Source organism: Hypanus sabinus, chromosome 2, assembly GCF_030144855.1.
Source record: "Hypanus sabinus isolate sHypSab1 chromosome 2, sHypSab1.hap1, whole genome shotgun sequence".
Taxonomy (NCBI): domain Eukaryota; kingdom Metazoa; phylum Chordata; class Chondrichthyes; order Myliobatiformes; family Dasyatidae; genus Hypanus; species Hypanus sabinus.
Genome location: NC_082707.1, coordinates 132,432,174 through 132,444,927, shown reverse-complemented (window position 1 = coordinate 132,444,927; position 12,754 = coordinate 132,432,174). Strand labels below are relative to the sequence as shown.

Here is a 12,754-nt window from a genome sequence, read left to right as displayed (position 1 = left end):
CATCTCATATTCCACTACAACACAATAGGTAGAAACATTGATGAACAAGAGAAAATCTGCAGATGCTGGAAATCCAAGCATTGCACACAAATTGCTGGAGGAACTCAGCAGGCCAGGCAGCATCTATGGAAATGCGTAAACAGTCAACATTTCAGGTCAAAACCTCTCACAGAAGGCCATGGAAGAAAGAAAATGGGGGTGGGGAGCACCAGAGATTGGCAGGCAAGGAGATAAGGTGAAAGGGGGAAAAGGGGAGGGGGAATGGTAGAAGGGTGGGTGGCATTACTATAAGTGTGAAAAATCGATGTTCATGCCATCGGGCTGGAGGCTACCCAGACGGAACAAAAGGTGTTGTTCCTCTGACTTGAATCTCAGTAGAGGACTGTCGCGATGAGATATGATCACTGAATTTTCCAGTATCATTTTCGCCCACACCCACACCCACACTTCCGCCCACACACATTCACCCACACACTTACGTTTTCTCTCTCTTTGTTCACATTTTTTTCTCTTTGTTGCAAGATGATACCAGAGCTCTTTGCAGAACCACTTGTCACTTCCATTATAATTGTTCTACTCATTTAAATCTAAATGGAATGTCTCTAAGAATACCTCACTGCACTGTTGTAAATGAATTGATCTCTGTTCAAGCCAAGTTTTTCCACTGTACCTTGGTATGTGACAATAATAAACTGATTTATCCTTCCGATTCCCTCCCCCCTCCCCCAGTTTATTCCATCTGCTGATCATCCTCATCCACCTCATCCAGTTCACCTATCACTTTCTCATCCTCCTTTGTACTGCTTCATGTTGGCAATCTTTCCTACTTCCTCTCAGTCTTGATGCAGGATCTCTACCTGAAATTCAACATATACCTTTTGTCCCAGATACTGATTGACCTGCTAAAACCTTCCAATGTTCTGCCCTTTGCTTCAGGTTCCAGCATCTGCAATTTCTTGTTTTCATTCCACTCTTCTCACTGAAAATTCTTTTCAAGGTATGCCCACTTTGAAGCCATTTCCTTTCTCTCCAAGATGAGTCTCCCTAATACGTTAACTAACCTTTATCTTGCCATCACTGGATCATGCAACCTTTCCTTCCTGCCTTGAGCTGTCCATTTTTTATTTCTCTTAAGGACCATTGTGACCAATTTTAACTTCAACCATTCTATATTCCTCATCCTTTCTATCAATTGGCTGATGTTAGCTAAGAAAGCTCAGGACCACACCTTTTCTGACATGCTCATGTGGAACTTCCACAAAAGCAGAAACTCCAACCATCACACTCAGCTCTCTTGCCATCAAATGCATACAACTTGCTCATCAGATATTGACCTTGCACGGATCCCTGGTACATTTTGAAAAGAACAGAGGAGTAGACTAATGGTTTTCAGTAATTCAGAGCTTGTACTAGGGAGCAGACTAATGTTTTCAATAATTCAGTACATGCACAATGGGCTGAATGGCCTCCATCTACTCTGTGTATTTCTAATCTATATAGCCCACATAATTTTACATTAAAACCAGGGACATCAATTGGACTAAGAGAATAAGTGTTAGGATCATTTTGATCTAAATGTAAAGGAACCTGTGCTATTAGTAAACAATCCTGTTGTCAGAAGAACTTTTTGGAACTCTTAAGGCATAATTGTTTATAACTATTAAAATATACAGATTTGATATAGCAGGCAAAGATGTTATTGCCGATTGAACAAGCTCCAAAGGCGTATGGATTAACGATTTCATGCTTGATCATCATTAATTATCCACTGAGGTGAAACACACAAATGATCAGGGAAAATTAAGCTGATACAGTGATGAAAGGCACCAAAAGGAAACATACGCAAAATTGTAAATTTATCTTCGCAATTTTGAACATCAACACAGCAAAAGTAAGCAAGGTTAACTTTAATTGATGAAAAGAAAGCATTTTAAAAAGAGACAGCATTTAAGCCAATGGTAGGAATTAATCCAAACTTTGGAGCTGAGTTGCAGTTGTTATAAAAATTCAAAGATTCATTTAGTTTTGGACTTGGAAATAGTCTCTTCCATTTCCTTTCCAGATAACCTCATACTGGTAAATGAAGATATAGGTAAAATAGACTTATTTTAAGCTAATTGTGGCATTGTCTTTTATGGTTAAATTTGCATAAATGTGCACCAGATTTAGAACAGGCGTTGGTACCCAGTAAAACTGTTAAGGGTCTCTACCTTTGATAGCTATTTGAAAATACTACATGTGCTAGTTTCAGTTTTTCAGAACAAATGGGCTTAAATTTTCAGTTTGCATGGATCATAAAAAAATTTAACAACAGCCCTCCTCAACCCCCAACACCAAGTATAGAATTTCTTCAATAAAATTTCATGCTGACAATAAATGACAACCATGCAGAAATATTACTCATTTATTTTGCTTTAATAATTTATTTTTGATTTGCATTATGCTTGTTGGTAGAAAACTGAACACTCCCATCCTTTGTGAATGTGTTGATTAGTGGGATAAAGATGGTGACCTTGTAAGACAATGGTAAACTTTGATAAGATGAAGTCACCTTGCTGCGTGTGTATTGCAATGAATACTGACTTCAATTTGGTTACATTTTATAGCCTGGGTTCATCAGATGGTGGAGACGGGGAGCTTGCTACAAGGGCAACAACTTGCTCTCCAATATTGTACTGTCCTGGTTGCATATCTAGACAGCTAGGATGCAACATTCATGGTCAACCCTGATCAATGAGTGAAAGACAATGCATCTTTGGAGAAAAGTTTTTTTTAAATAATGTGTACTTGATAACACATTTAGTATGAACTGAACAAAATACTCGCAAATTGAATAAATAATATAAACCACTCATGAATTCAAGTCTTAATAATAAAAACGTCTTTCATGTTTTTAAAGCTTTGTATGGAATACATAATGAAACAAAGATACAAATAAACACAGAGGAAGTAAAAAGGCATTTGCAAGGTATAAGATCCCAGAAGATTTCACCATGACATCACGATGATAGGGCCAACTGTAGTCTAATGATTCCATTATTCTGCAAGTGCTGTGAATGGGCTGCTATTACAGTATTAGATGAAGTAAAGACTGTTGCTTTAAGAATGTGTTGAAAAGAACTGCTGGCCAGAAATGCACACAGACTAAGAAATGTTCTTACCCGATAATTGGATGCCTGAAGCCCAGTTTTCTGGTGGCCTCTTCAATTTCCTTCTCTAGCCATGACTGTGGGCGTATTAAATATTTGACAAACTGTGAGACCCACCAGACTGAGGGGTCTCCATGTAGGTGAGTTAATCGATCTGCAAGGTCTTCAGGAATAGCCAAGGGCAGATATGGTGGTCGTGGATGAAGGCTATCAACTATTGGCAGTTCCACCACTTGGACATTCTTATCATTGGCCTCACCTGAAATATAAGATTTATACACATGTGAATGACAGAGGCACATCTTTAAAACATATATAATTATCTGCTTTTAGTATACACTGATATCAGATGGAGAATTAGCATGTTGGTGAAATAAGAGGTGGAGAGAAAGTGCTGCCAGTATTCTGCTTAGAACTACAGTTAATTTAGCATCAGAGGGAGGTAAATAATAGAATGTTTAAAAAAAGTGAATGAAAATGGCATTGACTTTTTGTGCTTAAAAAGATGCTTGCAATTTTGTTGGCCAAATTTCATTATCTTTTGTTTGTCAAGTGAGAATTAATTACAGGAAGCTCATTGATATCAATCTATATTAATCCTTCACTGGAACAGCTACTGGCACATTCGTGATTATGCAGTATAGGACAAAACTCAGTGTAGACCAGCAACATACAGTAAGTAAATCAAAATTAACAATTATTTCCAAAGGAAAACTCATTTGTCTAGTATGCCTCTATTATACAATTCCAAAATTCTTTAAGTGAGTGCCTGGTATTGAAAATTGGTAAAAATGTTATGGAGAAACACTTCCAGTCACTGTATGGGACAAAAACTTTCCCCATCTACAAAGATTAATCACTTTTTACAAGTTTGCATTTTTGCCTTGTTGGCTTGATTCCACAAGTGTTTTGTGAGCTCTCAGGTGGGTCAATGTAGGAAATGCAGATTTTTCCACAGGGCGTGGTTGATGGGTGGGTAGATTGTGATGCGACTTACTGCTTGTTCTGTGTATGCCCAATGCAAGCATGCAAAACCCTCAATAATATCTCATCCACTGCTCCTCCACTTTGACTAGTCATGGGCTAGAGATTCCAGGAAGTCAGTGAAGGCAAAATATTCCTTCAAAAAGACTTTGAACACATCTTGATTCAGCTTCTGTATGCCTGGCACTCTCTTTCCAGATTTTGGGAGTCTAGTGTTTAGCAGCTGATACAACTTCAACATTCAAAGTAAAGTTATTATCAAAATACTTATATCTTTTGTCATCATATTCTTCCTGGTGATTCATTTTCTTACAGGCATTCACAGTAAAACAGAGAAATACAATAGAATCAATGAAAATCTACACTTAATAAAGACTGAGAAACAGCTAATGTGCAAAAGACTAACTGCAAATAAATAATACTGAGATCTTGAGTTGTAGAGTCCTTGAAATGTGAGTCCAGGGGTTGTGGGCTCAGTTCAGTGATGTGTTAGTGAAATTATGCATAACCTCAACCAATTTACATTGGCATGCTCTACTGTTCACTGAAGTAGGGTGCCTAATATGGTTATGCACTAAGCCATCAGAAATTAAATAATTTTAAGAAATGACTACATCATAAATCAATGTATCTTTTAACCTGGTTAGGTTTTGAACTTCAGAAACAATCAGCTGTTATTTTGTTCCTTTGTAATTCAATGTAATGGTAGTGTTATAAAGCTGACATATTATCCAAATATAGAGTGAAGGCAAAGTGGTAGAAAGATCAGTTTAAACTTTGCTCCAGCAAATGGTACTGTGCTTCATGGATAGGAACTAATACTTAAGTAAATAATGAGATACAAAATAGCCGGGCAAAAAAAAACAGACCACAAAATCCAGTTTTGTTTCATGCTCCGAATGAAGTATGCTTCCAAAGTGGCATAAAATGCAGTATGTTTGAAGCATGAACTATGCTGTCTGCCAAATCAGCCAGGACTTCAGTCTGTGAAGAGGTGCTACTTTCCAAAAGTTTGCAGAGTAGATAGATGATTACGCAAAGGTACAGTGATGATTGGAAGTCACCACTGTCATTTTGGAGCTCAATTCATTTTCTCAACCTTGCAGATGTTCAGCAGCCAGAAGGAGCACTCAACCAGATTATTTGGAGGTTTTCTAATGGGTTCACTCTGATTGGTTTCCAAAGGAAATTGATATGATTTTACACAGTGTTGACACTTTCCAGATTTTGGTTTAAAGCCGCAAACCTCTGCAGGGGGTGCTCCTGCTGGATAATGAGCAGAAACAATATAGATCAGAGCAAACTGTTGGAAAATAGAGAGGTAGATAGAGAGAGAGAGAGAGAGAGAGATAGATAGATAGATAGAGATAGAGATAGAGAAGAAGGGGGAGCAATAGGGCCAGGTGTTGTAGAGAAAGATTCCAACATCAGTAGCCATCTTGTTCCAGGTGTTCAAATTCACTTCTGTTTTTTGAACTTCACAGAAGAACCATGTGCAGCCTTCAAAAGTTCCAGTGCTTACACTTCTGTTAAAATCTAAATGAGAGGACTCCAACTAGGGCCACATTGTTACAGAAAACCACAGACATTAAGTTTTAATCACTGAGTTTCTTCCAAGTTGGAAGTAATTACCACATCTCATATGGGTAGGTACTATATCTACTCTGAAGACTGTAACTGAAAGGACTACCACTCCCTTATCCTGCAGCTGATGTGGTGATCAAAATACAGCAGAAATGCATTCAATACAGAAATCCTGGCAGCAGACACCAGGTCTCCATTCTGCAACAGTCTGGAATCATGATAAACTAGATGGTGGTTTACAACAGCAGCTCTCTGCTGAAGATGTGGCTGAATGATGTGTCCACTCAATATGCACACAATTAAAGCCTCCTGATAGCTAAAGTAGAACTGAGCGAGATTTCAGCTAATCAAAGATTTTGCTTCCTGTACTGTTCGGGAGGAACTTGGCCATACTCACCAGAGTGGGAACACTTTCACATATGGATGTTGATAATCTGAGGAGGTGGCACACCACTACTCTATCCAGCAAAATCTTGGGATGTGGAAACTCAGCTAATCTTGCCACCAATTCTCAAAAGCTGAGAATCATTGAAATAACTCAAAAAGTTGACATCCATCATTAAGGACCCTCACGCCCAGATCATGGCTTGATCTGACTGCTAACATCAGGAAGGAGGTACAGAAGCCTGAAGGCACACACTCAGTGATTCAGGAACAGCTTCTTTTCCTCTGCCATCCTATTTCAGAATGAACATTGAATCCAGGAACACTAACTCACTACTTTTTTATTTTTACACTACTTATTTAACTTTATATATATTTATTGCAATTCACAGTTTTTCAATGATTATGTATTGCATTATACTGCTGCCACAAAGGTAACACATTTCACAACATATGCTGGTGATATTAAACCTGATTCTGATTCTGAACTCATCTCATTACTTACTATTAACACCAAATGCTCTCTACTTTTCATGTCATAAACATTCTGATATTTTATATTAAGATCCAAAGTTCTGCCCATTGTCTCAATTTTTTTACTGTTCCTTTTAGTGTTTCCACCATTGCTGCTCACAATGCTCTTACCTTTGGCTTTCTATTGTTTCTTCAACATCATGAATGAAGGCTGGGGATATTTGATGCTGGACAGATCCCTGGAAGATGCCAGCACGCACATCCTCTTCATTTGAGTACCGGTCCATTATTCCAATTCCTACCCAATTCCCCAGACAGTTTCTCTTCCATTCCACTACTGCCATTTAAGTGCAAGGAGTCAATCAAACGCCTACTGCAGGCTCATGTCGAATATACATCGAGATATTCTTGTCAACCTCCTCAGTCATAATTTCAACACTTGAATTAATTTACAACCCATAAACTAGCCTCTACAATCCATGCTGACTCTGATTCAACAGAAAAATTTCAAGATCTTCAATCATTCCATCCTTAATTATAGACGCTGTAATACCCTGTAACAGATGCTAGGCTAACTACTCTCTAATTCCCTGGTTTACATTTCTCACCTTAACAACAGACAATTCAGAATTACAAGCAAGCACACAAAATGTCAATGCACTCCTTACAAGCCAAACACATTCACAAAACAAGTTCACCATTATCTGCATTGGAGTGCTTTATCAATCCAAAAATTTACCGTCAGGCGGTATGATTCACTGATTTTGTTTGTCTTTAATTGCGTGCATGCTTAAGGTTACAAGAATGTGCATTACAATGAAATGCAAAATAATCGAAACAATTAGAGGCAGCAAAAACACAGACAGATGGTCAAGGGCAGCTCAATAGTTAATTATGTCTAAATAGTACCGTGAAATGCAAATGTGTTGTTGCATTTGTTTCCATGTCACATCTTTTTCATTTTTGTCCCTTGTATTCACTGGCAGAACTAATAATCTTGCCTTTGCATTTTCAGTTAAGTAAGAAGTAAATATTAAGTAAATATTTTATTTATTTAGAGATATTCTTCCATAGAAATTTCCAGCATGTACTGTGAACATCAAGGGCGAGTCTTTGTGAGAGTGATTCAATCTAATCTTCCTGTCCTTGCAACACCTGAACCTGTTTTAGCTTTAAGATCTCAGCTAGTCCAGTTTCTGGCCATACATTTCCTGCAAATGTTTCGGCTGAGAAAGAGAAGGGGAGGTGACAGAAAAATAATTTGCAAAATCCCACTGACATGATGGATGGCAACATGTAATAATAATATTAGTACACTACAGTATATCTGTATTAGTGTGTAACATAGAAGGAAAAATTATAAAACCCTCTCTCTCCTTGGTGGATGAGAGGTTATTGCCTCTTCTCAGGTCACAGAACCTGGGGTAAAAAAAGCAGTGTGACAGACTTTTAACATCAAAAATCAGTGAGTTGTTGTGTTATGTCTGTGAAAAGGGGACACCCCTTTTTCCTTTTATTAGGAAAAGAGAAACCCTGTGGCACTGTCAAATCGCTGAGTGAAAGACTAGTTTTCCTTGTACTGCAGATAATGGTCTTTATTGGGGTCTTAGTGGTGGAGGGTGCTGATGCTTTTTTGTGGGGGTGGGGGAGGGTCATTGCTTTGTTGCTGCTTTTGCGTGGGTGGGTGAGTAGGGGGGCTTTGGGGTTCTAACACTTTTACTGCACTCATTCTTTGGGGCACTCTTCTGTTTCTGTGCAAGGAACAAGAATTTCAGGATGTATATATTTCTCTAATATTAAGTGGAACTACTGAACTATTGAAACTCGATGGCAAAGGAGGAAGTAATTTATCTTTTTTATTTCAAGTATTATTATATAGTCTGTTTTGGATTATTTTGATTTAGCTCTTGATATAAGTACATAAGAGATTGATTACTATAAATTTTATACATTTCCCTTACTATTTCAGTTGAGTTGTACAGCTCCCAAAGTTTACAAGTTAACACCTCAGTAAAATGGGTGCTTACAAGAACAATGTGTGTCACTCTTAGATACAAGGCAGCTTCCCATCTTTATGAAGGGCAGAGTCATGCTTCTTTCATCTTGACATTAGAAGCTGCAAACTAAATTCTTGATGAGTGATGTGTTGCTGCAATCACTGCACATGTCTCCACCATGACCAGGCGTGTGCTGTCTGGAAACTCCAGCTGCCAATGAAACCAAACCTCTGATAAAGAACATCATATTAATGAATTCCATACTTCTCTGCCTAGATCCTAAACAATTATTAAAAGGCACACAAGATATTCCAAGAAAACAGCATTATTATCAACAAGGAACCTCCACAATCCAGGCCAAGCTCTCCTCTCTTTCCTGCCATCAGGAAGGCGGTACAGAAACCACATCACCAGGTTCAGGAACAGCTAATACCTTTCAACCATCAAACTCCTGAACCAGAGTGGATAATTTCACTCACACCACCACTGAACTGATTCCACAACCTATCGTCTCACTTGCAAGGACTTTACAACTCATGCTCTCAGTATTATTTATTTACACTATTTTTATTTTGTACTTGCACGGATTGTCTTCTTTTGCACATTTGCCTGTGTGCAGTTTTTCTTTGATTCTATCCTGTTTCTTTGTTCTACTGTGAATCACTTCAAGAAAATGAATCTTGGTAGTATAAGATGACATATACATAGTGATAATAAATTTATTTTGAACTTTTAAAGGTTCTGCAGATGCTGGAAATCTGGAGCAACATATACAGAATGCTGGAGGAATTCAGCAAGACTTACCGAGTTCATCCAGAATTCTGTGTGCATGATGCTCAATTTGATATATAATGATAACTGGAATAAGGTTTCTTCTTGTTTGAATCAGCAGTTCTTCATTACAATGAGAGAGCAACATCTGTTACTGTAATTCCTACTTTTACTGTACCAGAAGCCACTAAAGCACAGTGCCATTGACAAAAACTAATATTGAGTCATCCCAATGATCTTAGAACAGGTGGTTAAAAGACTGGCTTCAGGAACATGAGAAAGTCTGCAGATGCTGGAAATCTGGGCAACGCACACAAAATGTCAGAGGAACTCGGCAGGTCAGGCAGCATCTATAGAAAAAAGTAAACACTCACTGTTCTGGGTCAATATTTTAGGACTCCTGAAGTGTCTCGGCCTAAAACAATGATTGTTTACTCTTTTACACAGATGCTGCCTGACCTACTGAGTTCCTCCAGCATTTTGTGTGTGTTGCTTTTGATTACAATGCTGAGGGAGACAGGGAGGTGTAAGAGTGTTTGGAAAGTGAGGGGTAGGAGATAATGCGAGAGGCAGGAAAGAGGCCTGGAAATAAGTATGAATGGTTCTTTTAAATAGAGAAGCTATTTTACCTCTGGCTATGACTTGGGTCAGCAAACATACGAATAGGGACTTGGTTCAAGCTAGGACGTTAGCTACATAATGTAAGGATTTTGTGGCTATTCACCCATAGGGGATTCATGAGCCGAATTTTAGGAACTGTGAATGAGGTAAAATCATGAATTCTTGTTATGGTATTGGCCCAGGCTTTTCCCAAATGCAGGAGAAAAATCAATCAAATAAAAGCAACACACTCTGGAAATCACAATGGATTGTATTGTTTGGAACGATGCAATCTACATTACTATTGATTACCTTTGCAGTGAAATTTAAAAGAAAGCAATTTTATTCTGTCATTTGTACACTATGGTTAATGAAGTTGTGCCTGCTGTAATGAATAAGGTGATTTACTCGATAATACAACTCTGCGTAGGATCCTTCTTAACCCCTCCCCCAACACTTGTGCTCAATCTTCTTTCAGTCCCTTTTCAAACAGATGCACTGTTGTGAAAGCATTTTTTACTTCTGTGGCTTGTTCTACATTTTGTGTAATAGGAAACTCAATCCCTCATTTCTGACAGTTAGCTGGCTACTATTTTATAAAAAGATCTTTCCTTCCTGAGGTGCACTTGACATTCATTGTTCTTAACTCACTGCCGTGGAAAAATACACAACTCTGTGGTATGCTCATACCACAGAAGGTGGTCAAGGTGAAGAAGTCCTTTGTAGCCCAGAGCAGATGGCTCCTTTGGTCAATGACAAATGTAGCAGTAAATTTTATTCGCAACAGATTTATAATTCCTTATATTTTAGACTGAATTCAGATTCATTGATTCATCTGATGGGACTTCATCTCCACTTTACAGAAAGTTTTTCAGAGATAAGCATCTTTAAAATTACAGCAGACAAACAGTTATAGCTGAACTAACTAGAGGCTTGATTAAGGTTCCAGTTTAAATCCCACTTTGGCAGCTGAAAAACTCAGTAAGATATACCTGCAGTTCAGAAACTAGTACCTTTCCTGGTAACCCCAAAACTACCAGATTGTTGTAAATATGTAACTGGTTTATTACCAACCTTTAGGGAAACAAACCTGCTATATTTATCTGGTCTAGCCTGTTACATCACCATTTGGGATAACTTCATTTAAGGACTCATTTTCAAGGACTCTTCATCTCTTGCTCTTGATATTTATTGCTTATTATGATTATTTCTCCATTGTATTTGCACAGTTTGTTGTCTTTTCCGCATCAATTGTTTGTTTGCCCTGTTGGTTATGGTTGTTCATTGATTTTATTATGACGCTTGGATTTTCTGAGTATGCTTGCAAGAAAACAAATCTCAGGGTTGTATATGGTGACATAAATGTACTTTGATAATAAACTTACTTTGAACTTTTAACTTGAACTTTGAATGTGGTTGACATTAAGGTGCCCTCTGAAATGGCCCTACAATCCACACACATAATGCCAGCAACACTTATGTCCTCAGAATGAATAAAAGACTGAAGATAAAGAAAGCCAGAAAATAAAGCAGGTAGCAGCCATTTTGACAAGTAAGCTGGAAATCCCAGATAATGCCATTGGATGGAGTCCTTTACTTAGAAAAATACTTATTCCTGAAGCCCAGAGCAGAGGAAAACAGTATTTCTGCCAAATCATTGTAACAGGCAGAAACAGGGAGTTGAAACATCTCAAGGGACCTGTTTTTGAAGGAGATGTTATTTCAGAAGGTTTATAGTGTGGACCTAACGAGGTTGTGAGAAAGTGAATTACCAGACTGGAGCATGAGGTTACTATAGGTTTCAGGCATCTACAAGCAGCTTCAATAGTAAGGAGAAAAAAAATGAAAAAACTTGGGCCAAAATGGTACAAAAAAGGTTAGGGAAATAGGGAACTCTCTACAACTCAAAGTTCTATAATAGGAATATCATTAACAATGAAACATAAATGATTCGTGAAATCATCATGTCCACCGTCAGTATGTGGAAATTGATCCAGGGTGGTTTGTGTTTTCAAATGCTGTGACTGATTGATACTACATTTAAGAAACTCAGCTACTAGTCAATTACTAAGATGACATCTTCCAATAGCTCATTGTCCTTGGCCTGCCTAAGAGGAACAATTAACAGGGAAAGATTAGAGGGCCACAATGAATCTGTTGTTCACAGTAACACAGAACTGCTGCCCAGTCAAGTGAGCAGATCGGTGGCATCCTGATGACCTGAAAGCAGAGGGAGCCTGGTTTCCCTGTGGCTCCCGCTGCTGTTCATCACTTCTCCATCAGCTGTGCTGACAGATCAAGTGTTTGAGCTCTTTGTTGGGAATATGAGCAAGATTATCTCAGCCGAGTATAATAACTAAGGGGACATTTCAGATTTCAGTTGGATAGAGTAATTAGTGAAACATTTTGGTTCTAGCATAATTTTATTTAAAATTGTGCTTTGACCTAGAGCTTAACAATTCTTCTTCCTGTAACCTCTTCTTCCATTTACATTATATAAAAGTTTCTCTCCAGAGCATGTCCTTGTAGTCTTAACCCCATGACCTGAAGAGCATGGTTTAAGGTCCTACAGTTAGAAAAGATGTCCCTATTCTTTACCCACCAATATCCACCTCAAACCAATAGACTTCCATGGCTGCCTTGAATGCACTTCCTCCCACGCTGCTTTCAGTAAGGACTCCACTCCATTATCAGTTCCTCCATCTTCATCACCTTAGAACATGTGAGACCAGATGACTTATAGTGCAGTTAAAATCAGATTAAGCTTCTGTTGCTAATGGTAAGGCTGCAGGATGTGTTCAGAATGTCAGA

General features: G+C 38.3%; 1 protein-coding gene across 13 annotated transcripts in view; it reads right to left on the bottom strand.

Annotated features, from left to right (window-relative positions):
• The window catches only part of LOC132383951 (alpha-(1,6)-fucosyltransferase), an 825,511-nt gene that overhangs the window by 44,051 nt on the left and 768,706 nt on the right, over nt 1-12,754 (bottom strand). For all 13 annotated transcript variants that reach the window (XM_059955175.1, XM_059955226.1, XM_059955235.1 and 10 more), the window contains one exon: nt 3,162-3,408. In XM_059955175.1, the coding sequence (XP_059811158.1) occupies nt 3,162-3,408 (247 nt within the window). The remainder of the gene's footprint in view (nt 1-3,161; nt 3,409-12,754) is intronic.